The sequence below is a fragment of the Ahaetulla prasina genome, chromosome 4 (assembly GCF_028640845.1).
Source record: "Ahaetulla prasina isolate Xishuangbanna chromosome 4, ASM2864084v1, whole genome shotgun sequence".
NCBI classification, from domain to species: Eukaryota; Metazoa; Chordata; class Lepidosauria; order Squamata; family Colubridae; genus Ahaetulla; species Ahaetulla prasina.
The window spans coordinates 118,009,880-118,037,205 of NC_080542.1; the positions used below are offsets into that span (position 1 = coordinate 118,009,880).

Sequence of the window (27,326 nt, forward strand, 5' to 3'; positions counted from 1 at the left end):
AATGAGGAATGTTCTAGAATATATCCGACTGTGCCAGATCTTAGTCTCAAGACCCATTGCCTGTGGTCTGTCAAGGTGGTTTTGGCATCAAACTTTGTTTTTAAAAAATCCTCAAGCCTTGTACTAAAAGCCTTTTCAGATCAGTGTCAGTTTAGCTGTTCTTATTTTTTATAGCTATCCTAGTGAATATATATTATTGGACTGATTTATTAGACATTTAAAAATAGTGGCTATTTTCTAGGCTAACCATCAACCAGCCAAACAAATATTCTGGCTACATTTTGAGGGCTTTATTATGGTCTGAATTCCTAACAATTAGCTTTTCATTCACTTTCCAATAACATCAGGCAAGTCAGTCATTGCAAAGCTGAGCAACTTATGCTGCGTGACAGAGGTTTCGCCAGCTGACTGGCTTTAGGATGCCTGCCGAGTGCGTGCGGCGATCCTTTGACAAGCAAGTTATTAACAGGATTCCCTCCAGATCAAAATAGCGGCTCCCAGCAGAGGGCCGAGGAAAGCGAAAAGTCCGGCATCGAAGCCCACGGCCAGAACCAACGAGGCTGCAATTCGGCCGGCCCCTTCCCCCACCACCGCAGTTTCAAATGCCAGTGCTTTTAGACGCACAGCGAGGACTCCTGCGGAGACCCGGCTCTGGGGCACAAAGGAAATTTAGACGGCAGCGGCGATTTTCCAGATCTTTCTACCCCCTTCGCCTTTCATTCCCATTCGACTCGCAATATCTCCTCCAGAGCACGGGGCGGCAAGGGGTAGGGGACCTTTCCCTCAAACCCTAAAGCACCTGAGATAATGAGGATATTGAATTTCGGTGCGAGATTTTGTGGCTTAAATTAATGAAAAGCTCCTTATAATGAGATCCTGGTGAGCTGTTAAGTGTCCCCGAACCACCCGAAGGGGGAAGGGAGAATTTATACTCTCCAATACACTTCATTCTTTTAACCCAATATAAGCCCTTGGGCTGAGTTGATTATTTCTCTGGTGCCTAACTCCTAGGAAGCTCTGCCTCCCAAGCTATTAAAAGTTTGTAGGGTAAAGTATCTTCTCCTGATTTACTGATACCAGGAAACCAGTTATTTCAGAGTTGGCAAGAAATACTTATGGGATGTGTAATTTATTAAAATACATTTCGTGAAAATGGATAAACCTCCTCTAATGATTTCTTCTTTGTCAGTCTTTCTTCTTTCTTCTACTACCTACTTTGCAAATCCTCACAGTCCCTAGGTTATCCCCCATTTGGATCTGCTCAGCAGTATGGCCATTATTTAAAGATTTCCAATTCAGATCACAGGAGATATTTTCAAAACAACCCAACAATCATAACCTTATCATGGCAATTCCTTTTAAAAATCCACTGTTTTTTGCGTTCAAGAGAAATCCACCTAGCAGAACCACCCATCCTGTTAAATATACAGGAATCTCTTCATTTTGTTCACTGTACTCTGAATTGCAACCTAGGGATGCATTATAATTCATTATTACTTTGTATAGATCATCCCATATGGCTGAACCATTAATTATTATCCACCAATAAAAAAGCTGAACTTGCCAATTTTGATTTTTTTTTTCGTATTTGTATTCTAGGCATGCCCCAAAACAGTAACAAACATTTCTTCTTTATTTACTCCAAAAAACAATAGAGGCTTTGCATAATTATAGCACAATACTGAAAATCTTGTGCATATCTATATCTGTCATTTGTAGATATGTGCTTGTATACTCATGGGCATGCACACATACACATTTAAACATTCACTTACATACAAACATCATGACCTTGTTTATATTCACATGATTTACCTCAGGAGTATGTCTTGCTATCTCTCTAATTAGAGTTGCGGCATTTTTCTTGACATATTCATCAGAATCCTTCAGGCAAGTGAGTACAACAGGAAAAATTTCTGCTTCAACCACCATTTCTGCCAGATCCACTGAGTGTTTTGCTATCTGGCTAAGAGCTGACAGCACCTGACGCTGGTAAACAGGAATGAGTGCTTTATAAATGGGTATGCAATCAAAAGGAGGCAGAAAACTCCCTTTCAAACTCTGAAGGCATGAGCCCCTCAAAATATATAATTTCAAAACAAAAAAATGATAAAAATAAAAACATAATTTCTAATAGGAAATAGGGAAAACTCTTCTTAATGAAGCAAACCTATTTTTAACTAGTTTTAAGGGTTTTTTATTTTTTATAAAACATAAATGGACAGCTACATAATTCTTTTAAAGAAATAAACTAACTATAATTCGTTAGTTTTCTAGCAATTCAAAATAGAAGCCAAGACATGCTATTTATTACTTTCTTTTAAAATCCATACACATTAAAACATTGTTTCTTTTTATTAGGACAGACCATACAAGCTCTTCATCAACTATTGCTAGTTAGCTTACAATGTTTGAAATAAGTATTTTATAAACCTGTTGCTTTTTGTTAAAAAAAAACCCTGAATGTTAACAGCCCCCCCACAAGAAAACTACTGGTGTACACAAGCAAAGAGAATGCATATAATTTCAGATACTAACGACTGTTATTGTGCATTATTTTCTCTAAGCCAAAGGTGCCTCCAGAGCATATTAATAAAAATCTAGAGGCTTGTACCTACAGTATGATACTTACCTGACTTATTCAAAGGTGCATGTCACTGAAATAAATTGAGTGTCCAAAACACAATGTTGTATAGCATTATCATTTTAAAAGCACAAAAAATGGCAAAAAAAGTTTATCACTTTGTAAATTATACATACTGAATTCATTAGAACAAACAAGTTTTGTAGAATTCAGAAAAGCTCTTGAAGATCTGCTACAAATCTGTCTCTTATTGCTGAGAATCCAAATAATCACCATATTAAATGCCCTCTTTCTTATCCACCAGCTACTATTATCCTATAAATACTATAACAGTCACATCAAGCAATCAGATCTCCCCTTTGTTTCCACTCCAATTTAGCATTGCATATTTCTGAAAAAAGTTCATTGAGGATTAATACAGTTTCTCCAATATAGAATCACATTCTCAGTTGGAAAAAGGAAAATTAGTTTGAGAAGTACCTTTAATTTGGCATCAGGGTTGAGGATCATCTGTGCCAAGTGAGCAATGGCCCCAGCATCAACGACAGTCTGTGCTAACTCTGGAGAATGCTTTGAGACATCACTCAGTGCTGAAGCAGCAATCCTTCTCAGAGCAATCTCTGGCTCTTGGATACATAGGACTAAGAGAGGAATAGCTCCAGCATCCACCACAGCCTGTGACAGTTCTGTTGGTCCAATGAAAGTAATTAAGCGAATGTGGGTGACTGACCCTTGTACAAGCCATTTTTCACCTTGACAGATACAGCAGGAGAGAGAGAGGGAGAGAGAGAAGGGAGGGTGGACTCTAGTCTCTGGACATCTGCATTTCAAATCAGCTCTTCAAGTTTCATAAACCATGTGGACCAGTCCTCAGCTGAAAAGAATACAGGTCAATAGATGGATATCCATTTACGTGTACGCATTTGAGGTGCATTTGACTGAAATGGCTTGCTATCCTGTGTATGTCCACACATGTGTGCATTTTTAAAAAGTAAGCAAATGTCAGCGTTTTAAGCTCCGACTGTTGTGAACTGGTCAATAAGCAAGCAGCTTTTGCACTGCTAACAATAAAGAAAAGCCAAAATACCTAAATGTATCCCCTTCTCCCACAAATCTGATTTAAACTACAGATTTTTTGCCCTATTCATACAAGAAATAGAAAATAACAGACCTAAAATAACAGACCTAAATTACATTATCACCATTCATTCAAAGACATAATTTGCTAATTCTGAACACCAACATACATTTTAATAGTACCTTTTTATCAGTAAACTAGGTCTTTTCCTACATTAAATCACTGCAACAGACAGATACATTAAACTACCATGGCCAGTTAATTATATCTTAACATAAAAATTCACAACAATTGATACAGACTCTATCATATTAAATATTCATTATCCTTCTTCCAACATATTTATCATTAAACTTTAGTAGTAAAGTAAAAAAATTACTGGATAGCAAACATAAGGATTAGGGCATGGGCTATTTTTGCAGATGATGATGAAAAATGAGCACAAATTAATTTCAAATGGGCTATTATAGGTGCTTAAATAAGGTTTTGTTAGGTCTTCCCCTTGTTATGCACATAGTCTCTTATCTTTAACATTTAACCTGCCTTGCATTGCCATGGCAACAAATAGCTCTCGTAATTCAAGGGCCCAACTTTGATTTTGCATTTACAGTTCATCAATCAAAGCTTTCTGCAGAATTTTCTTAAGGGGGGGAATGCCTACAAACTGATTCTCCAATTACCACCTTACTCATGTACTATATTGTATATATTTATTAATCTTCATACAGTGTGCTAAGGTAAAAAAATTTTTTTTACCTATGATAAAAGTTGCTCCTCTTATATAATTGAAATGCAAATGTTGATATTATATTTATAAATATTGTTATGTTGTAATACATTTTTGTCATGATCTAAACCTCTGCTCCATTTGCAACTTCACCTTACTTTATTCCCAATATGAAACTCTGTTACATATCTAAATACTATGCTATTTATCATAAAAGCTGTTTGTGTACTGCAGGTGTGTCTTTATAAAGTATTTCCCCTTGGTAAATATACCTGATATAGCAATAGGCACATACTTTATTTAATATATAAGCCTCATTAAAAGAAAATATATCCAAAATTCCTTTTATAATCCGTCTTAAAAGTTAATACTGAAATACTATCCAAATGGGCTGAAAGAAATTTCAGCAAAAAAGTAAAATCATTTTAATAAAAGCTCCCCCTCACAAGTTCTTAGCAACTAATCTCATATTTTAAACAGCAGAAGAGAAAATTATAACTGTAAAGTAACTATACTACTATAAAGAGGTTGAATAATCTTTTTTTTAAAAAATCTAGATGATCATAAATTAATTGGCCATAGAATTTGCTTTAAGAACTTCAGAGAGATTAATCGTTCTGTTTTTTTAAAAAAACTTATAGTAACATTTTAAGAGTTCTTTAGATCTTCTCCTTCCATATATTCAACTTGGCTTTTGAATAAAAATATTTATTTATTTTTATTTATTTTATTTTATAAAAATAAATAAACATTTTTATTCAAAAGCCAAGTTGAATACATGGAAGGAGGAGATCTAAAGAACTCTTAAAATGTTACTATAAGTTTTTTTTTTTTTAAATGTGATTAACATGATCGCTAATTACAATGAGGAATCAAAGATTTAAAAAACAAGGTTGGACTAAAAGATCCTTTTACATTCTCAAATCTATACAGCAATGAAATTACCAAAATAACTAATATAAATGTTCATTTCTCATTTTAAAAAAAAGACTATAGTGTTTATTCAGACATTATTTATCACACTGCAGAAAGAATTCTTCTTTTCCTGCCCCCAATTGTCCCAATCTGGTTGGCAAGCAAAAGATTATTTTGCTTTTTATCTTTAAAAGAGAGGAAAAGAATGTAGCAGTTGGAATTAATTCTTGATTGGAGGAAAAGTACAGAAGGCTTCCACATAAAGAACAATTTTAAAGATAGAAAACCTGTTCAAAGTGAAGAAACATATATATTAAAAACTGGTTTCTACCATTTCCTCTAACAATGAATTGAGGTAGCCAAATGCCTATGGATTTTGAAATGTAGAAATCATTCAATATTATGATTGTCAATTTATGTATTAACCAATTTAATACGGAGAATTATTTTTATTGCTACAGTAAGAAAGCAAACCAGGGGTGAAATCCAGCAGGTTCTGACAGGTTCTGGAGAACCGGTAGCGGAAATTTTGAGCAGTTCAGAGAACCGGCAAATTCCACCTCTGGCTGGCCCCAGAGTGGGATGGGAATGGAGATTTAGCAGTATCCTTTCTCCAGGAATGGGAAGGGAATGAGGATTTTGCAGTATCCTTCCCCTGCCATGCCCACCAAGCCATGCCCACCAAACCATGCCCACAGAACCAGTAGTAAAAAAATTGGATTTCACCACTGAAGCAAACCCATCAAATATCAAAAGATGGAAATCAAATAGCTTTCAAGAACGGTAAACATTAGGGAGATACAAAATGTGATGTGTGTGGAGAAACATAAAATAAAGTCACTGACGTTTTAAGGAGGGGAGAAGGAAAATTAGCATACCAAAGAGTTAACATTTTATAATAAAGAATCCTAGAAAGATGTTACATTTAAGATATATTTGCCATAAGTGGTTAAATTAGCCTCCCTATACAGAAATGTCTATATGGAAGAAAAATAAGAAAAGAACTTTTCCTTTTTCATTTCCTAAAACTCCACTTTCTACTTCGTAATGCTTAAATCAGGGAATGACATCCTCCTCCACCTGCAAATTAAATTTTCTGATAAGAGAACATATGATTGGGCAAGACTGCCTAGTAAAGTCTATCTCTGGTTTCTTAAACTGACTTTTTTTTTAGTCTCTAGATTCTGCAATAGCAAATCACCAAAACACAAATAATTTCCAAAATAATAGCAAATTAAAAAAACCACAAATACTAGAATAAATCTAACACACATTAAAATATTTTATAACTCCTATTCCTCAAAAATCTTAGTTTCACCCATTCATTATCATTTTAATATATCATAGGTCATTAGAATTAAAATTCATGTAAAAGAACATTAAAAGTTTCAAAGTGGTGGGAATAAGAAATCAGGTTTTTTGTTTCTTCCCCAACATTAATTTGCCTATTTTCAATCTCTGAATCACCTATTGTGACTTTTGTTCCAGGATGATTTATAGCCTTGATTAGAGACTGGGAACACACGGTAACATTTTGTTAATGTATCCTGCCTTGTTTTATTTATATGGCCATCTTCAATTCAGTTTCCATATTGCCTGCTAAATCAAGATCAGATAGGTCAAGGAGTTAGGAATTACTCAGTTGGCCTAAAATCCAGATGTATATGGAAACTATTTAACCCCCATGGTGGCTGTCTTCCTTTGAACTTCAAGATGTGCCTTATTCCCTAAGAAGTTAACAGTGCTGGTAGCTGTGCTGATTAGCTTTCAGATAGCATTTTTATTAGTTACCTGTGTCATCTGCACACTAACTGTCCATTGTTAATTGGGACACTTCAAGGAAATCTTTAGTGATTTCCTATGCCCCTTTTGATATAATTCAAAATCAAGGACTATTGTGATAGGGAGAGGAACTATTCCCCTGATCTGCTGTGTGGTCAATTTTGTGCACTTTGTATTACTGTTTCCATGGTCACAGGTTCTCTGCGTGTCTGAATCTACAATTGCTTCATGATGGGAGAAGAAACATTTCTCTCTAGAAGCATGTTCTGGTAATTTACAAATTCATTGTAACAAGTATTTTACTCTGCCTTCCAGTCTTTGCCATTTATAAACTAGAATGATGTGCAAGATAGAAATCTATTCCATATCTCTTTGGGGGATTTTGTAAACCAATATTTTCTTTGTCCTAAATAAATCCCCTTCTTTTTTTTTACAAAAAGAAACTCATTGATTAGTTGCTAGTTTGTTTAAGTATTTTTTACAAATAAAAGCTTGTCATTAATAATAAAGAAGAGCTGAAAAGTATTATTTAAAATGTACCCCTTTTTCCCAAATTACATTACTCTTCCTGGTTTCTAAATGCGTAATTAAACTTAACATGAAAAATAGAAGTATCGAAGAGGCTAATCTAAATCTCCTGGCAATGCTTTCCTTAAGAATATTTGGTAACTTAAAAGCTATGCTGTAGAGAATCTGTAATTTGAAATGCAGAATAAAATTACATAGTTATTCCTCCCTTAAAAATCAACTAGTTATTTTAATATCTACATTACAGCAGTACTGGTCAAGAAATTATAATCCTAATTAGCATTTATATTGATGCTAGAATTACAAAGAGGAGAGGCAGTTCCATTCTCATTCTTATGTCTTTGTTTACAGAAAGTAAAATATATGAACATTACAAACAAGAGGATTAGAAGAAAGGATGGAATTTCAACTGCATATCTTTTAATTTTGCCAGTAATCCAACATTATTTCATGCAACTTTTTCAATATATATATTTTTCTCGCAGTTTTTACACCACCATTGTAAAGCTGGCAGCATTATTCTCCTTTTTAGAAAGAAGCTAAATTTGAACCAAGCACATCTTCCTACACAGTCATTATGTTCCATTTGCTTTTCTTAAATCTGATACATGCTATCCATGTCTATTTGCTCATATAGGTGGCAAGACCCATTATCTATTTTCTGAGTTGGGTTTCATAATGTAAATACCTGATGCATCCTAAAATGTTAAGAAATCTCTTACCTGAATTATGTCTTGCTATATAACCAAGGGCCCAGGATGCTGCTTCCTTCACCCCAGGGTCAAAATCTTCTAAGCAAATTACCAGTGTATCCAGAGCTCCACAATCCACTATTGCCTGGGCAAGCTGAGGAGAATGCTTTCCAACTGCACGTAATACGAATGCGGCTGCTTTCTTATAAAAACGCTACAGAAGTACAGAAAAGATTAGAATAAATTGCAATTATTTAACCAGGGAGTCTTATAACTGAAAAGAAATAAATCAACTAAATCTCTATGTAAGAAGGGCAGTATCCAAATTTGAAAAATAAATAAATAAATTCATTTAACCTACTTATATGCCACCTGTTATGCAATGCTTCCCCATGGTGTATAAAATTAAAAACACATTTGATATGAAAGCTCAAAATATAAAAATCCAATTCAAATATAAAAATCACTCTTTGATTTTTCACTATCAAACTAAATAAAAATGTTTTGTATAATGGGCCTAAACAGCAGCAAAGTCAGCAGAGGGTTTTTTGTTGAAGGGGAGGGTGTTCCAGTGAATGAATCACAACAACAATAACAAAAGGCTTTCTATATAAAAAGAGTCTATAGAACAGATGTAATCAGGAAGGCCTCTGATATTTGTAATGATCAAGCAGATGTCCATGAAATAATGTCACTCTCTCAGGAATCCTGATCCAAAGTTATTTTTATAGAATAATAACAAAGCCTTAAACTTTTGGCAGCAAATTGCCAGAGCAAGTATTTCAAAACTGGTATTATACATATGTACTACAGAATAATTTTGCCACACCATTTTGCATAAACTGTATCTTCTGTACAAAAGGACAGATCCACACTGAATGATAAAACCCAGCAATTCAATATTCAATACATGAAGTTCCTAATACATGAATCAGTTTTTATGTTATCTGGTATACACACACTAAAATACACATACTTTGTAATAATGTAGGAGAAATTATCAAGACTAGGAATGAAATCTTACTTCTGCAGCATTTATATCTGAGTTCAGGGAACGGAACAACCACTATCAAGATGAAGGAGACTGTCTTCCAAAGAAAAATTGTGGGATTGGTCTTGTAGGAAAATAAATCTGGAGGGGTAACAGCCAAAAGACCAATCCCTGTTCTCTAAAGTCCAATAATGCATGATTTTGAATAATACACTTCAGTCAGAAGAAACAAGGTATCCTGTTAAATGTTAGGAAAAACTTCCTAATAATAAGAAGAGTTGAAAAGTAGAATCAATCACCCAGAGAGAGCTCTCATTCACTGCATCAATAAAAAGTAATTTGTAGTGCTTGTTTTAATCTGGAATTCTGCATTGAGCAGGGGCTGGTTCAATGGTCTTAATGAATCCTTTCAACTTTTGTGTTCAAAAGTGATGAATGGACATCATCTAGCTTCCCATAACAGCGAAGTAAAACTTTTCCCATCCTTTACTCTTGATTTTTATGTGCCGATAGTTTAAGCATTGCAATTAATTTATCCAAGGAGAATCTTCTTTGATCATATCATATTTTCCTTAGTAATTTCTGGTGGATTTATAGTATGTGAAGTAAAGCATAGATTATCACTGCCTTTCATGTGATGAAGGATTTCTTGGTAGAAGAATGCTGCAAGGAAACATTACAAAGCACGAGTAGAAAAATTCCCAGCTGATTATAAGGAAAAAATTAGCTGCTTTGTTTTTGCCAACATAATAGTTGCAGTAGAGTAAGTGAAAGCGTATTTAAACTTCTACATCTGCCATAGTATATACACTTTTTCTTATTCTGAAGCTCATATAGTTAATATGCATTCGAATTTTCAGAAAGATGATGTGTTTAATTTTGTATCAACTTCTGTTCATTTAAAGTTCCACTAAAATATATAATTTGACTAGGGCTGCTTAAGTTTTGCAAGTAACTGTATATGTATGTGTGTTGGGAGGCATCTGCTTCACCATACAAAAGGATAGGCCAATGGACAAATAAATGAATCAAAATAATATGCTTAGCTATTCTCTGCATTATGGTATATTACAAATTTTAAAATGCATATATACCAAAACGGTAAAGAAAACAATGAATTCACTTGACTGGTCTTTCCAGATCTAGTTATTCTCAAATGTAATAATCCTCAAGTCTTCTAACTTTCAGTCAGCAAATCCAGAAATTATTCTGAGAATTATGCAGATTAGTCTAGGTGGTCTCCATTCATTTATCTGGTGCACGAGAAGCTAAATTCCTAATAGATCATATCTGTTATTATTCAAAATATTTAAAGTCTAAAATAAAATACACAAATAGTGACTTACTTAAGATGCTTCAGAACCAATGGCATGAATACAAACCAGTCCTGATTCTTTCATATATTTTTTTCTTCATCTTCTGCCCTTCTTTCTTTTTAATGATGTATGTTTTTTTCTTTAACATATATGCTTAGTGAACAGTACATTGTCTCAGTCAATTTATTTTATACATTATATTTTGTAGCAGTGTACATAGTAATGTTTTCCCAATTTCTACTTTCTACCTCTTTTTTCTAACCCCTGTTATACAACAATTCCCATATTGAGAAGCATTATGTATCTATCCATCATCTCTTACCCTTTACTATTTAAGCATACATAGTAGTAGTCTTTCAACTTCTAACCTTTACATATACATAGTAATTATAGTAACTTATAGTAACTTGACTTATAGTAACTAGTAAGTTACTATATCATGTTACAGTATGTATAATAACATTTTCCCAATTTCTAATAAATAAATAAATAAATAAATAAATAAATAAATAAATAAATAAATAAATAAATTAATTAATTAATTTCTAGCTCTATTTTCTAATCTTTAGTAAGACAAATCCCATACAAACCCCTTTGCTTTTTCATACAAATACTGTATCTACCAGAACAAGGAGCAGTTGGCTTAACATGAATTCTTAAATCTGTGTTTTCAGTCTTAGTTATTATCATTCTATAGAATCACTAATCTAAATAGCAAACTGAAGGCAGAAATTCAGAATTTTATAATAACCCAGAACAAAGATTCAAATTCTTAAACAAAAGCAAATGCAGAGATGGAAAACTCAAAATCAAACACCTAGATTATTATAAAACCAAAACCAAACAGTACTAAAAATAGTAGCAGGAACAGGATTCATAGCATTCAAGTAAGGCTTAATTCTTTGTATTCTTAATTCCAAAAAGAACTTATGTTTCCATTTGGAGCAATGCTTCTCTACCAAAAGCAAATGCAATCTAGATTTGGAGCTGCTCCCATGGTCTCATCATGGAACTTTTTAGCAGTTCTGCTATATGGAACTAGATTTTGCAGAATTAATCCTGAAGCTGGAAGGCAGGCAGTTGTCAATTGTTAGGTACTCCTATTTCATCCCATCTGCTTAATTCTTTCTGCTGAAGTCAACATATCACCATTTTATTTTTTTAATGATCCTTTCTTTCCTGAACATAAAAATAAGATCAACAAAATAATAACAAGGCCCAAAAGATGGGTGTTATCTGGATGCCAATGTTTGCATGTCTCCATTTGTCAGTTGGAAGTAATATTGGCTGGCTGGCTGAGGGTGAATACTGAATGTTGCATATGTGGTACAAAAAGGTTTCTGAAGATTTGAGGAATGAAATGATGGCTAAATGGAAGTTATCTTAGAAAAAAAACCAATACCATAACGCAGGGGTGTCCAAAGTTTTTTGAGTGAGGGCCAAATACAGAAAAATAAGCAAAGGGCCGGGCCACGGGGGGGGGGGTAAATTTTTTGTACCAGTTCTGTGGGCGTGGCTTATTTTGGGGTGTGGCTTGGTGGTCATGTGACTGGTGGGCGTGGCTAACTCCTCATGTGACTGAGTGGATGTGGCTATGGGCATAGAAACCTAAATACATAGAGACCTAAACACTGACAGCGGCTACCAGTAATCCTCGGCTTGCAACCACTCATTTAGCGACCAATACAACAGCACTGAAAAAAGTGACTTACCACCAGTCTTTGCATTTATGACCTTCGCAGCATCCCCAGTTACATCAAAAGTCAAGCTTTTGGCAACCAGCATGTATTTACTGGGGATTTTCCGCCGTCCGTCGCGAACTCTCTTCCCACTGAGGAGACACAGCAGCCAATGGAGGGACTCCGGGAGGCCCAGGCGAGGCCCGCACTGCTTCCTCGCAGCCACTCAGGTGTGCCACGCGGCTCCACCCAGGCCAGAAAGGGACGGGCTAACTAGGGGCGAGTGGGCGGGCACCGGCCCCTCCTCCGAGCGCAGTGGCGGCGCGGAGGCGGGCGGCAGCGCGGCGGCCAATGGGGCGGGCGAGCTCGGCGCGTCACGGGCGGCACACGGGCCCGCGGCTGAGGTAAAGTGGGCGTGTGGCGGGGTGCCGCGGCGGCTGCCGGCGGCGCATGGGCGATGCCTTGCCGCGACGGCGGCGTGGTGGGCCCGGCGGGGCAGAGGCCGGGATGCCGGCGGCGGCGGCGGGCCTCGGCAGCTGCGCCGCCGACCCGGCCGGGCAGCGGTGACAGCCTGAGCCGGACAGCAGCAGCAGCAGCGCGGCGGCAGCCGATGCTGCTGCGCTGGCAGGAACAGCTGCTGTGCGGGCGGCGGGGGCGCCGAGGAGGCCACGGCCACGTCGGGAACGGCGACGCGTCAGGGCTGGCCGGGGTCGGCGGGGGGCCCGCTCAAACTCCTGCCCATGAACGACCAGATCCGGGAGCTGCAGACCATCATCCGCGATAAGTAAGCGCCCCCTGAGCGCGTGCAGAGCGCCGCGCCCGGAGAGGATCCCGCGCGGGGCTGGGAAGCAGAGCGCCTCGCCCGCCTGGCTTCCGGGGCTGCAGCCCCGCGTGGGGACGATGGGCATCGCCGCCCGCCTGCCTCTTCCTCTGTCTGGTGGGCCGGGCTGGAGCCATGGGCGTCCTGGGCACCCCCTACAGCCCAGTGGCGGAATGGCCGGCCCGCAGCCCCGGGTGGGCGGGGATCGCCTCAGCGGAGCCACTCCGCATCTGCAACCGGGCGAGCGGCGGCTTCCTTGGGGGCCAGGATGGGGGCCGCACCCCACTGTCCACCGAGAATTTGCTGCGGGCCAATAAAAACTGACCCGCGGGCCGCAGTTGGCCCGCGGGCCGTAGTTTGGACACCCCTGCCATAACGTTTGTCCCCTGGCATGATAGACTGCACATTTTCCAGAAAGAAAGAAAGAATAAGCAGTTTTCCACCTTTGTTGTATGCCAAGAAAAGCAAGATGGTTGATATGGGAAGAGAGTAGATGAATTCATCATGAACCACATAGTAGAGAAATCCATGGCTCTTTCATATCCTTCTCTGAGGTAAAGCCCATGGAGAAACAATTGTTCACCAGAGGCCCTCAATACTTTGTTTAGGTTCTCATGCCTTGTAGACTCATAATTTATAAGATGTTACTTATATATGTTACAATGCAAGCTTTATACATGGTTTACAACATTGTAGCAAATTAATTACACAATATTTCTAATTATTTCATTAATACAGCAAAAATTTTCATACCACTGCTAGTATAATAGTCCAATAAATAAAATTACAAATAACATGCTTTTAGTAATTAAGTAGACTTCTGAGATGATTTAACTAAATCATAATAATAAATACTTTCTATCAAGAAACTATCTGTAGTGAGCAATGAGAACACATGCATCTAAAGAATGATTAAAAAGCTAATCAGGACAGAAGGTTTAACTCTGACAGAGAAAAAAACACAAGACTGTTTATGTCTTACATTTTGTTCAGCCAGTGAATATACAAGCTGGGGAAGAATATCGCCTTTAACTACAGCTTCTGCTAGATCATCGTTGTAATTTGCAAGTCTCCCAAGGGCCAAAGCAGCTGTCTGTTGAATATTTGGAACAACATCCAATAGGAGTGGTCTCAATAGAGCCATTACACCTGAATAATAAGAGAAAACTCACATAGTAATTACCGGAAGAAGAAAAAACATTATTTTTGAAATACAAAACATAATCTTAAAATTAAGAAAATCTGAAAGTTGTATATTACCCATAACACAATTTATGGTTAATTGATTTTTTTTTATCTCCAGGATAGTGCTGAGACACTAAAATATCCCTAGGCCTATTTGATGCCAAATATAAATATAAAAACAGCAATCAAGTAAAAAGAACAAAGCGGCTAATAGGACAAAGCAGGTTTGAATTCTCAAAGCTTTAGAAAAACAGAAGTCTACACATACTTTTTAAAGCTGCCCTGTTTCCAAATTTCAGAAGATATTCCTTGGAACAGGAACTCTCAGTGATGGATAAGCATGGATTTCTAGCCCTCATGATTCTGAAAGACCTTTGGGGCATTAGTGCTATTTCTTAGAAGTCAAAGAGAGAAGTGGCCCATCTTCCTGAGATGATGGATTTATTGTATTATAAATCATTTTACTCTCTTCAGGGTTATTAAAGATGTGGGAAAGAAAATGGCAATAACAATGGCAGACCTAATTTTTATACTTTTTAAAAATATTAAATACACTTGCATTGACTCAATGCAGATCAATGTTGTTGTCTGATCTCACAATTAAATCTTGTTGTCTGATCTCACAATTAAACTGCATCTTTGTATTACCCTATAAATAAAACTACACATTTTTATATTTATTCACAGAAAGAACATAGGACTGAAAGGAACTGCTGCTTCTATAGAATTTTACTCCAATAGAAACAATCAATGCTATTCCATTATATCTTTTCTTAATGCTTTTCACTCTAAATATTTTTGCCACTATTAATTATAAACATCATTTTCTTTAATTTGGGGACAGCAGTTTATTAGTCCCAGAAAGATTATACCTAACTATAATTTATATCTATAAACTACACCAATGTATACCATTATTGCTGCTTCTTTTCATTAAACCTGGTTTAAACACAAATATGGGGAAAATATACAAAATATACAAAATTATATATGCAACTGTATTTCATCTGCATAATTTTCTAGATTCTCTTGCACAAATGTAAAGTACTCTGATATATTATTTATTTTTTTAGCACTGAATACACACAGCCCTGAACAAACAATTAAAAATAAACATAGTCTATGCCAAATTCTTCCAAGTTGATTAAACTTTTAGACATCTTTAAGCCAATAAAATACTTTTTCAATGGAAACATACAGGGTATACTGCTTGCAATCTTTCAGTGGTCAGTGATTCATTTCTAAAAAGAAATGAGCTAAATCTAATCACTTCCTATGAATCACATTCTGGGAAACAATAACTAACTAGTCATTGTCCAGTAACTTGTAACATGATTGGAATTACTTGTGAAAAGGACAATTAGACTTGCTAATATATACAAACTGCTACATGCAGAATCTCACTTTAATTGGATTTGTGGCTAAAGCATCCAGCACAGCACAGTCAGAAGCAGAATGTTTATTTCACTCACACCCAGCTTCTTCCACGTTTTCTTTTGAGATTGCCCACTTTTAAGTACTGTTTTTGATTTTCAGCTTTAAAAAGTTTTCTATACATGCCATAGAACTAAAAAGCCAATGAGCAACGAATAAAAACATACAGGTCAACATTTTCAAAGCAATGCAAAGGTAATAAAATTAAAAAACAATAGGAAAATACAGGCAAAAAAATTAGTAAAATCAAGAAATGGCTAAACCCTAGAATTAGTTAATTTTTGGTTTTTGAAAACAAAAGTAAAAGTAAAATCTAAAAAAAGATAAGAGTTTTTGAAAAAGTAACTGATAAAAAACATCAAAATCATTTTTATTATTCCAAAAAAATGTATGATAGACGTCAATCAAGTATAATTATATCAGTTAGTTTAATGAGAGTTTAACCACTAAAAAGTACATCATTAAGTGGGCAGACTTACAGTAATATAGGGAATAGCACTCACTATATATTACTATGATATAAATAGCATTTTAAAAACAGAAATTCTTTAAAGGCAAAGGAAATTTAGTAATATAGAAATATATGCAAAAGTGGTAACAAGGAAATGCAAAAGAAATTTCAATTGGATTTAAAATCTTACATATATGATATATGATATATCTGAGGAAATAGCTTTTGCAATTTATTAAGTTTTGGGTAGCAACTATAGGAATTTTTTTGTTTATATTTATGAAGTGATAGCTCTCTAAGGATAGTTTCTTTCCCTCTATTTATGCTAAGTCAAAACTAGACAATGACAGACACTGCGTAAGTCAGAAATGTTTAGGCAGCATGATCGGGAGCTAAGCAAAACTCACAGACACTATTTAAATTACTCAGCACAGCCTTCAGCTACTTTTGCTTACGTTTATATAAAAAATCCTGTCAAACTGAGAAAATGATTTATAAGTAGAGAAAGAACAAGTGTACAGGCTGAATGAAGCATTGTAACATTTATGAATAATAAAAGATTGGCTGTAAAGATGATTTTTCCGCAGCAAAGCCAGGGCATTCTACAGGATGGATCCTCTTTCCATTCACTCAAGAAGGAGAGCTAGTTCCCACTTCTTGCCTTGCCTTATTCCAGACAGCATGCAAAACCCCTGGCACTGCCAACTGCCCTCAAAAGATAAATATTATCTTTATTTTTATTTACTTTATATTCTTCCACCATTCCCCTTACTTTTACTTGGCTTTTAATCAATTTTTTTCCCTCTGCCATAATACAAAAATTTGGGGAGGCACAATATAATGCTTTAATTTTTTAAAGATATTTTATCTCACTTTTATTATTTTTATAAATAACTTAAGGCAGCAATCATACCAAATATTCCTCCTCCTATTTTCTCCACAACAGCCCTATGAGTTGAGTTAGGCTGAAAGTGTTGTGACTGGCCCAAAGTTACCCAGCCAGCTTTATCCCTAAGGTGGGACTAAAACTCACAGTCTCCTGATTTCTAGCTTGATCCCTTAGCCACTAGCTCAAACTGAAGCTCTAATGCTATTACTTATTATATGTTATTAGAGTAATATTACTCCACCATCTGTCATATACACACACTTTAGCAATATATAATAATGCAAAAAAATAAACTTGATAGATGCATCCATGCATCCATGCAACCTATTCAATCACCATAATTAAAATGCATCATAAATCACTATCAAGAAAAAAAATTCTTTCCAATATGCAGCTCTACTGTAAAAATCAGACATATGTTTTATTTGGAAATGTCTTTCAGAAAGAAAAAACCTTCTTTTGGGTTAATGTCAGAGAAAAACAATTATCTTGATTTACAGGAGATTCAAAAAAAAGAATATACTGTCACAACATATATGAAATTCACTATTTTGCTATTTCTTAAAGTATCAAACACTTGGAGGTGAGATCTATCAAACTCAGTAGCCAGAAAAGCTAAATAAGACTGTTTTATTTACCAAAGCAGATTCTTTTTTCAATACTAGAAGCTGAAAACCATGACTCCTTTATCCACAGTTTGTAAACATCTGGTCATACTATCGATATCAGAAACAAAACAGTGATATGCTTCAATTTTGCATCCTACGCACCAAGTAACATGGGACTTTTGTATTGCAACTGCAGCCGTAGATTAATGAAATCCCCATTGTCTAATTAACACTAGATATTTTGTGGTCATGAATGCATTTTAAAACAATGATTATAATCCTCTCATTAGCCATTTCACATTCCTCCCACTGACGACTTCTGAAAACCCTCTTATAATATTCCATGTCCACTACTGTGTCTCAAATGTATTGTAAAAGTTGTCAGATTTCCACAGGAAGGACATATCTGTCATTTGGGCTTGTCCAACTCCACATCTTTTGAAATGATTGCACATATGTTAGATTTGACCATTGTATTATAAATTGCAGCCACAAATTTGACTTATGTCGTTTCATGACGTACACCTAGAAGGCCACATGGTGTACAAGCATTGGAGATGGGTTATGCATACACAATTCTAATATTTTTAAAGCTCCTTTTATTAAAAATAAGTGCCAGTTTAATGTAATGGTTAAAGTGCTGGCTTAGAAACCAGGTGACTGTGAGTTCAAGTCCCACCTTAGGTATAAAAGCCAGCTGGGTGATTTTTGGTCAGTCACTCTCTCATAGCCTAACCCATCTCACAGGGTTGTTGTGGGAAAAATAAGAGGAAGGAGTATTATGTTTGTTTGTCAATCTGAGTTATCTATGAAATAATAAAGGTGAACTAAAAATCTAATAAATAAATATGTAGCCTTCCTCAATTATTTCATGTTAACAGAGTTTATTTCTGAAAATAATCCTAGGACTCATGCCAGTTCATTTTTTGGTATTTACAATTTAACCAAAAATAAAATATTTTTAATATGATAGCTAAAATAGGCTATGTTTACATGATACTAGACAACACAATATCAACGGTAGAAACCTTTAAATTTCTAGGTTCTATCATATCGCAAGATCTAAAATGGACAGCTAACATCAAAAACATCATCAAAAAAGGACAATAAAGAATGTTCTTTCTGCGCCAACTCAATAAGCTCAACTGCCCAAGGAGCTGCTGATTCAGTTCTACAGAGGAATTATTGAGTCTGTCATTTGCACCTCTATAACTGTCTGGTTCGGTTCTCAACCCAACAAGAAAGACACAGACTTCAGAGGATAATTAGAACTGAGAAAAAATAATTGCTACCAACCAGCCTTCCATTGAGGACCTGTATACTGCACAAATCAAGAAGAGGGCCGTGAAAATATTTACAGATCCCTCACATCTAGGACATAAACTGTTTCAACTCCTACCCTCAAAATGACGCTATAGAGCACTGCACACCAGAACAACTAGACACAAGAACAGTTTTTCCCGAAGGCCATCACTCTGCTAAACAAATAATTCCTCAACACTGTCAAACTATTTACTAAATCTGCACTACTATTAATCTTCTCATCGTTCCCATCACCAATCTCTTTCCACTTAAGACTGTATGACTGTAACTTTGTTGCTGGCAATCCTTATGATTTATATTGATATATTGACCATCATTTGTGTTCTAAATGTTGTACCTTGATGAACGTATCTTTTCTTTTATGTACACTGAGAGCATATGCACCAAGTCAAATTCCTTGTGTGTCCAATCACACTTGGCCAATAAAAAATTCTATTCTATTCTATTCTATTCTATTCTATTCTATTCTATTCTATTCTATTCTATTCTATTCTATTCTATTCTATACACCATTCCTAATCTAAAGTATGTTTTATTCAATTAACTATTTTCTTTTTTATATATTTATTTTTATGGTTGTTTGCCACTGAGAATCACTGGTTTGAGATTGGCAGCTAAACAAATTAAATGAATGAATGAATCAATCAATCAATCCTATTTTCTGTCATTCCATGATACTCTGAATTATACAATACAGTACAATAAGTCACAAACAAAACTAGCATTGCTAAAAGCTTAACACATTATGCGAACACATTCTTAGGCTTCTAGTTGTAGATATTCTATACATTAAAATTAAAACATAAAATCATAAAACTTCAATATAACTTACGAGTTATTTAGTAATAGTAGTAGTATATAAACTGATCATATCATATTCATTATTTTCAAGGAGTAGTGAAAAGTATAAAAGTCTATACACAAAGGACATATTGGGGCTCTTTTGTACTGTATTTATGGTCACTGAAATCTCTATCCCATAATATACAACACTCAAAAACCTGAGACCTTTGAAAACGTGTTTCAAATTTTTTATTGATCCGCATATGCTTGATAACTTTAAAAACCTTCCTTAAGAGTATATTTTAAAGAAATTTAAGAGGTAAAATTTCCTTGTTACTGAGATGATAAAACTCTATTTTATTTCTATAGATTAGAGCTGCTACTACTAGTGCTTTAGCAATCCTTTTTAATTGCAATTATAGAAACTCAGAAGTTAGCGATTTTGATCCTTAAGTTTTTCTCTGAATCTTACAGGGGGAAAAAAAGATGAAAAATTACTTCTTCCTTCTAATCCTGAACTTCTCTAGTCCCAATGATGCCCTTGGTGGTCTAATTTTATTTTCTACCAAGTAAGTAAGTCTGCTATTTATTCCTATGGCAGACAGTACAATACTGTCTTTGAAAACAATGTTCTAGCAAGGATAAAACTTACCAAATTACTCTACCATTTGATAGCTCAAAATCTAGATTTAGGGTCATCTAGAGTTTTAAAAAAACAACCAATCTTGTCCACAGACTACACTCAGTATAACTTACATAACCATAATATAAGAATATGCTACAACTGCCTGGGCTCACACTCAGGAAAAGCCATGAAAGTCACACAACAACCTATCAAAAATAAATAAAATTACTAATAGCTTAATGTGAAAACCCAATTTATATCTTTTTTTGGAGGGGAGGGGTTGTCACAGCTCTGCTCCAAATTTGAGAAAAAAACTAATATTGGGCCTACAGATCACAATTAGTTTGAGTTGAAATAAAGAAGTGGGAAAGAGCAAAAATAATATCTGGAGTGAGCTGAATTAAAAAGAGAGTAAGCATCTCCATCCCAACTATAGCAATAAAGCTCAATCTTCAGTGATCTTGTATCATCACAATTTAATGTACAGCATCCCTCTGATACTGGGGTTTCAACAGTAGGAGACTTCTGAAATCTCTCAGCACTGAAAGGCTTTACAAAGCCTGTGTTAATTGTATTATGTCCTAAGACAAATTAATTATTGTTTTAATTAACAATTAATTAACAAATGCAAGAAAGAATATACCAACTGAATCATACTAGCAAAACAATGTTGAGCAGTTCACAAGGAATTCTTAACCTGTTCCCAAAAGCATTTATCCAAAGTCTGGCCAACAGCTGTCCATAATCATAAATACTGAGAGCAAACCACCAGGGTTGAACTATCACACAAAATACAGACATTCTTATGAGTCAAAGGTTAAAAAACAATAAATGCAACAACAGACTTGGTACATAAATTATAGCAAAGCAGAAATAAAAAATGTGATGGACAAATTGCCTGCTAACATTTCAGAAATGCTTTCATCTATGAAAAAGCTTCCCCTGCCCCCACCTTTGCACTACCTATATAGAGAGCTTAGATATGAATTCAGAGCCCTGCAGCTGCATTCTTAAGAAGGAAGGAAAGAATATTAATGTGGGGTCGAGGGGTATTGTTTTCTATTGTTTGTATATTGAGTTTTTTTATTTTTGTAAGCTACCAAGAGTCACTGACAGTGACTGAGAGGCCATATAAATTTTCTTAAATAAATATGGCTGTGAGGAACAGCTTTCTGCCTACTTTGAGATGGCAGGTAAGCATACATTGAAAAAGCAAACCTGCAGGCCTCAATTCACCTCAGCAAAGAGACTGGCAGTGCTGCTCCCACATACAATGTAACCTGTGGTAATGTCAAGGTGGGAATTGGTGGCATAAGGTATCCTCACTCCTAAATGGAAAATCAAACACTAGTTTTTGTCATGACCATGTGAGTGGGGCTGGGGGCTGGGCTACCTCTGCATCCACAAGACTGCATATGCTCTACCTAGTCAGCTGGAACATTTCTGTTTGTTTTATGATAGTTCAGGAGCAATATTTATTTACTGCAACAAAGATATCAATCAATCAGCCTCCTGAAAGACTGATAAGTTAATATTCCCTTCACATAAATAGCTTCTATTTGAAAAAGCTGCTACACCGAAACCCCACACAAAGTTGACTTCAGTTCTTTCTTTTCTTTGCTTTCGCGCTGAATTATTTTAACAGCTTTATGGTTCGCTTGCCTGGCTCATCCCTATAAAGATAGTTCTCATTTAGCGATTGCCTTATTTAATTACTATTTGGTGGTGGAAAATGTTGCAATCAATCTGTATATTTATGATCTTCACAGGCCTGTAAAGCAAAGGATAGCTGAAATAAGATCATAAACATAGTCACAATTTCACTAAGTGACCATTTCCCTTAATGATCAAGTTGCTAGTCCCAATTGTGGTAATTAAACAAGAACCACCTGTACTTTAGCCATCCACCCTGCTGTCTCTGAATTCCTGCACCATGAGCCTGATGGTCTCTTAGAGGAGACCCTCCATAAACTGATACCAATCCACCCCAGCTTTTTGCACCATCTAATCTCATTTTAATGGCACTCCAATAGAGGGCCGCTCATGATCAATGTTTATTTCCATTACCTCAAATTTATGTTCTGTTCTGTTGTAATCAGTCTTGGTGCTTTGCTCTGAGCCCTAGAACCCTTTATAACAAATTATTTTGTGTGATGCTAGGCACTGTCAGGCATAAAGACTCAGGACCATATATTAAGTTCCAATTAAGAAGATTTATTGAACAAGCCTAAACTAGGAATCTAGTTAATTAACAGTCAGCACTTAATTGGCACTAGATAAGAGTCAACAGAATTCAAAGAGGGTTGGACTTGGAGCATTTTCAGAGACCTAACAATTCTGGTCAGAAGCCTCTTCAGACTCCTACTCCAGGATCTGTGTCTTCTCCTACAGGTACTCAAGTATCCAAAACTGCAATTCTTCAATCTTGAATCAAAGGGTGTAAATCATTATTACAATGGTTTTTAAACTTTCCAGCCATAAAGATGAGAAGTTAAAAAAAATATGCGATTTCCGGCCCCAGAAGAAAATAGTTGCAACAATGGAAGTTATTACTTACACATAATGAAGGAGGGCCATCATCCCTCGAGATCAACAATGATAACTTTTGCAATTTATTGAAGTTTGTTTCATGACCAAAAAAAAAATCCTACATATAGCATTGAAAGGATGTATTGAATTCTTCACATACTTTCAACATACAGAACCTATGTGACTTCATCCAATACAATGAAGAATGTGTGTGTTTGTGTGTTTGTGTGTGTGTCTGTGTGTGTCTGTCTGTGTGTGTGTGTGTGTGTGTATAATATATAATGGATCATTGGAATTCTTTATTCCAGTTCAGTATAAAATTTTTTTTAAAATGTATAAAATTAGTGATCAGTTACTATGGTTTATGGAGCAATGGGAGCTATCTAGATAACAGATTTGTAGTGATTGAACATAGATATATGATAAGGCAATGAAAATTGATACTTTTTAATAAAAGCAGTAAAAGGATTAATATTCCTAATTCAATGTCTGTTCCGATACCACTGTATCACAAGAACATAAGAATACACAGCACGAGGCTCCAGTGACGTCACCCTCCTGCTGGGTGCTCAAACAGAGCACTCCGTGTTAGAAGATTGTAAAAGTCAGTGAAACAGAAAATAAATCACTGTTCACTGAGCTTAGCATAATCTCTGGGTGAAAGAGATTATCAGAATTGTGGAAGAGTGGCAGGTCTGACAGGGGGTTTGCTCTTAAGAGCGAATTTTCCTGGATTTATGACCCCACCGAATTCCACTCCTTCCAACTTCAACACGCCCTGTTTTTATCAGGAAAAGGAGAGGAATGTTGCTTCTGCTCTAGAGAACTTATTAAATTGATTGATATTCCAAGCAGGCGGAATTTCTGGCGTTCGAACTTTGATGTAGAATCAACACGGCAAGTACCGACTCCTTTTGAAATTTGAAACCTTTCTTTGTCTTTGATTAATTGACTTTTAAAATGGCGTCTAAAAGTGAAAGTAAAATTTTTAGTACGATGAAGCAGCGTTACTTGTGGATTGTTACAAACGGAGTTTTTATACTGAAAGGAGGAAGGAGAGTTATTAAGTTTGAATTCCTGATTCTTTTGAAGACAGAATGGCAGCTAAACCTTTAAAGCCTTCTGGAAGAAGGGATCTGAACCAAGTCTTGAGGAAATATTGAAAGAACAATTAAAACTTTCTGAAGATAGGCAAAAGAGATGATGGAGAATTTTAATGCAAAAATAAGAAGATATTCTTATGGCAGTTCAAGGACTGAGTAAAAAATTGAAGGATTGGAAGTGGAAATGCAACAGATCTCTCAGTCAAATAAGTATTTAGAAGATGAAATGAAAGGTGTTCAGAAAAAGTGGATCAAAATGAAGATCAGGTTGTGATATTACAATATAAACTTATGGAAGGAGCTCTTAGAATTGTGGTATGCGAGAAGAGCGTGGAAGACTTAAGAAAAATTATATCAGAAGCATTGGCTGAATTTATTGAAGCGGACCCCAAGAGGTAGCTTACCAAATTGATAAAATATATAGAGTTAATTCTTGGATTGCAAGACAGAAAGCTTCCTCGGGACATTGTGGTTTATTTTGTGAAAAGGACTATGAGAAATCAAATTCTGCAAGTTTCATATCAGACAACTTTAAAATTGGAGAACAGGAGTTGAAGGTGTTGAAGAGATTCCTTCAAAGATGTTAAGAGACAGGAAGCAATTTGCTTTTTACACAAGAACTTAAAAAACATCAGATTCAATTCAGATGGGAGGTGCCAGTTGGACTGACACTATTCTATCAAGGAAGGAGATATAGAATTGACACGGTTTTAAAGGCAAAGGATTTTCTTTCTACAGTTTTGAAAGTCGAAATAGAAGTGATAGAAAAACTTCAAGAGACTCAAGAAGGCGTGGTGACCCAAGAGCCTTTATTGCTGCCAGTATTAGAGGAACCACAAGAGCAAAGGGTGACAAGAGGAGCCCTTAAGCGTAAAGAAGAGCAACAGTCTCAAAGTAAAAGTCAGGATCCCATTATGGAAGCTGTGGGAGGAGCTAGACGGAAGATACCGGAGGAGGAGCTTCCGTTGTCTGCTTCAAAGCTTCAGGAGGCCAGTAATGGCAAATAGAATCTTGTCATGGAATGTTAATGGCTTGAATTCAGCTCAGAAAAGAAGGAAAATATTTTCGAGGTGTTTAACTGACCATAGCCCAGTATGGATGGAATTATTACAAGGGAAAAAAGGTGGTAGAACATGGAGGTTGAATGAAAATCTGTTTAGATATGAGGATAATGTAACTTATTGTAAGAAACAGTTAAAAGAATTTTTTGATTTTAATATGTACAAAGGGACACCTATAGGAACTGTGTGGGAAGCGAGCAAAGCGTTTATTAGAGGGATATTGATTTATTTGGACAACAGGCAAAGGAATAATAAACAAAAGCAGCGTAGATATTTGGAAGAAGAAATTCAAAGGAAGCAACAGTTATTAATTCAAAACCCACAAGATCATAAACTTAAAGAGGCTATAAAAATATTACAGAGTCAATTTAATATGTTAATGGCAGACCAGGTGGCAACGAATATACAATATGCTAAACATAATACTTTTTGTAATGCAAATAAACCTGGGAGATGGTTGGCATATAATTTAAGGAAGAAACAGAAAGCACGTGTCATACAAAAAATAGAATATAAAGGTAAAGAGACATATCAACAGGATAAAATTAAAAAGGCATTCTCAGAATTTTATACTGCACTATATGCAAAAGACAAAATATTGGATAGGGATATTTATGATTATTTGAAAGATTATAAGGTGAATATTCTAACATTAGAACAGAGGAGGAGCTGAACGGCCGATAGCTACTGGAGAAATAGTGGAGCAATTAAACAATTAAAAATGGGAAACCCCTGGTACAGATGGTCTTACAGCAACTTATTATAAAAAAACACAGGATGAAATATTAGGCCCACTTAAAGAATTATTTAATCAGATACAATTAGGAGTGGAATACCCCCGTCATGGAAAACATCTTTTATTTCACTGATACCGAAAGAGGAGCAAGACTGCTCTAAACCTGGTAACTATAGGCGATTTCACTTTTAAATAATGATTATAAGATTTTGTAAAAATAATAGCAAATAGATTAATGTTAGTTTTACAACAAAGAATTCATACTGATCAATCTGGTTTTATAAAAGGAGGCAGATGAGGAATAATGTTAGACAGATTGTTAATATATTGGAATATTTGGAAAGAAGAATACTTCAGCGGCACTTATTTTTTGGATGCAGAGAAAGCCTTTGATCGATTGCATTGGGATTTTTTATTTAAATTAATAGAGAAAATGCAATATGGAGACTGTTTTATTAGAATAATTAAAGCGATTTATGGAGAGCAAACAGCACAGATTATAGTAAATGGTAGTTTGACAGAAGTTATTAAGATTGCGAAGGAACAAGACAGGGATGTCCCTTATCACCATTATTGTTTGTTTTGACTCTGGAACCATTATTAGATAAAATACGAAATTAATGAAAATAGAGAATTAAGATTAGACAATATGAGTACAAAGTTAGAGCTTTTGCAGATGATGTAGTGGTTACGTTAATGAATCCTATAAATTCAAGTAGATTTTTGTTGGAAGTAATTGATAAATATGGAAAGGTATCAGGATTTAAAATAAATCAGAAAAAACAAAAGTGATAATTAAAAATATGTCTATACAACAGAAACAAAACTAGAGGAAATGACAGGATTTGAGGTAGTAAAAAGGTTAAATATTTAGGGTCTATATTAGCTCATCGAACAAGAAACTTTATAAGAATAATTATGACTTGCTATGGCAAAAGTTCAGAATGATATGAATGGCTGGAAGAAATTGCAGTTATCCCTATTGGGAAGGATTATGCTATTAAAATGAATGTGTTACCTAGATTTTTGTTTCTGTTCCAGATGATACCTATAATTAAAAGGATAAAAATTTGGAAGATTGGCAGAGTGGGATTAATAAATTTTATATGGCAGGGTAAAAGGCGAGGTTAAAATGAAAATAATACAGGATTCACGGGAAAGAGGTGGTTTAAGAATGCCTAATTTTAAACTATATTATGAAGCAGTAACCCTCTCAGTAATAAGTGACTGGTTTAACTTAACAGAGGAAAGAATTTTGAATATAGAAGGTTATGACTTGTTATATGGATGGCATGCGTACTTATTTTATGGAAAAAGTGGATAGGGCTTTTAAGAATCATGTGTTGAGAAGTGCTCTTTTGGTCTGGAATAAATATTCCTATAAATTAGATTATAAGATTCCTATATGGGCGAGCCCTAGACATGCAATAGAGAATATAAATATAGAACAGAAACAGGAAATGATTACATATAAAGAACTTTTGTAT

At 35.5% G+C, this 27,326-nt stretch overlaps 1 protein-coding gene across 5 annotated transcripts in view; it reads right to left on the reverse strand.

Annotated features, from left to right (window-relative positions):
- SPAG6 (sperm associated antigen 6) overlaps positions 1-27,326 on the reverse strand; it is a 68,856-nt gene that overhangs the window by 27,180 nt on the left and 14,350 nt on the right. For all 5 annotated transcript variants that reach the window (XM_058183184.1, XM_058183183.1, XM_058183186.1 and 2 more), the window contains 4 exons: positions 14,095-14,261; positions 8,337-8,520; positions 3,065-3,270; positions 1,816-1,989 (listed from right to left, as the gene is read on the reverse strand). In XM_058183184.1, the coding sequence (XP_058039167.1) occupies positions 1,816-1,989; positions 3,065-3,270; positions 8,337-8,520; positions 14,095-14,256 (726 nt within the window). In that variant the 5' untranslated portion in view covers positions 14,257-14,261. The remainder of the gene's footprint in view (positions 1-1,815; positions 1,990-3,064; positions 3,271-8,336; positions 8,521-14,094; positions 14,262-27,326) is intronic.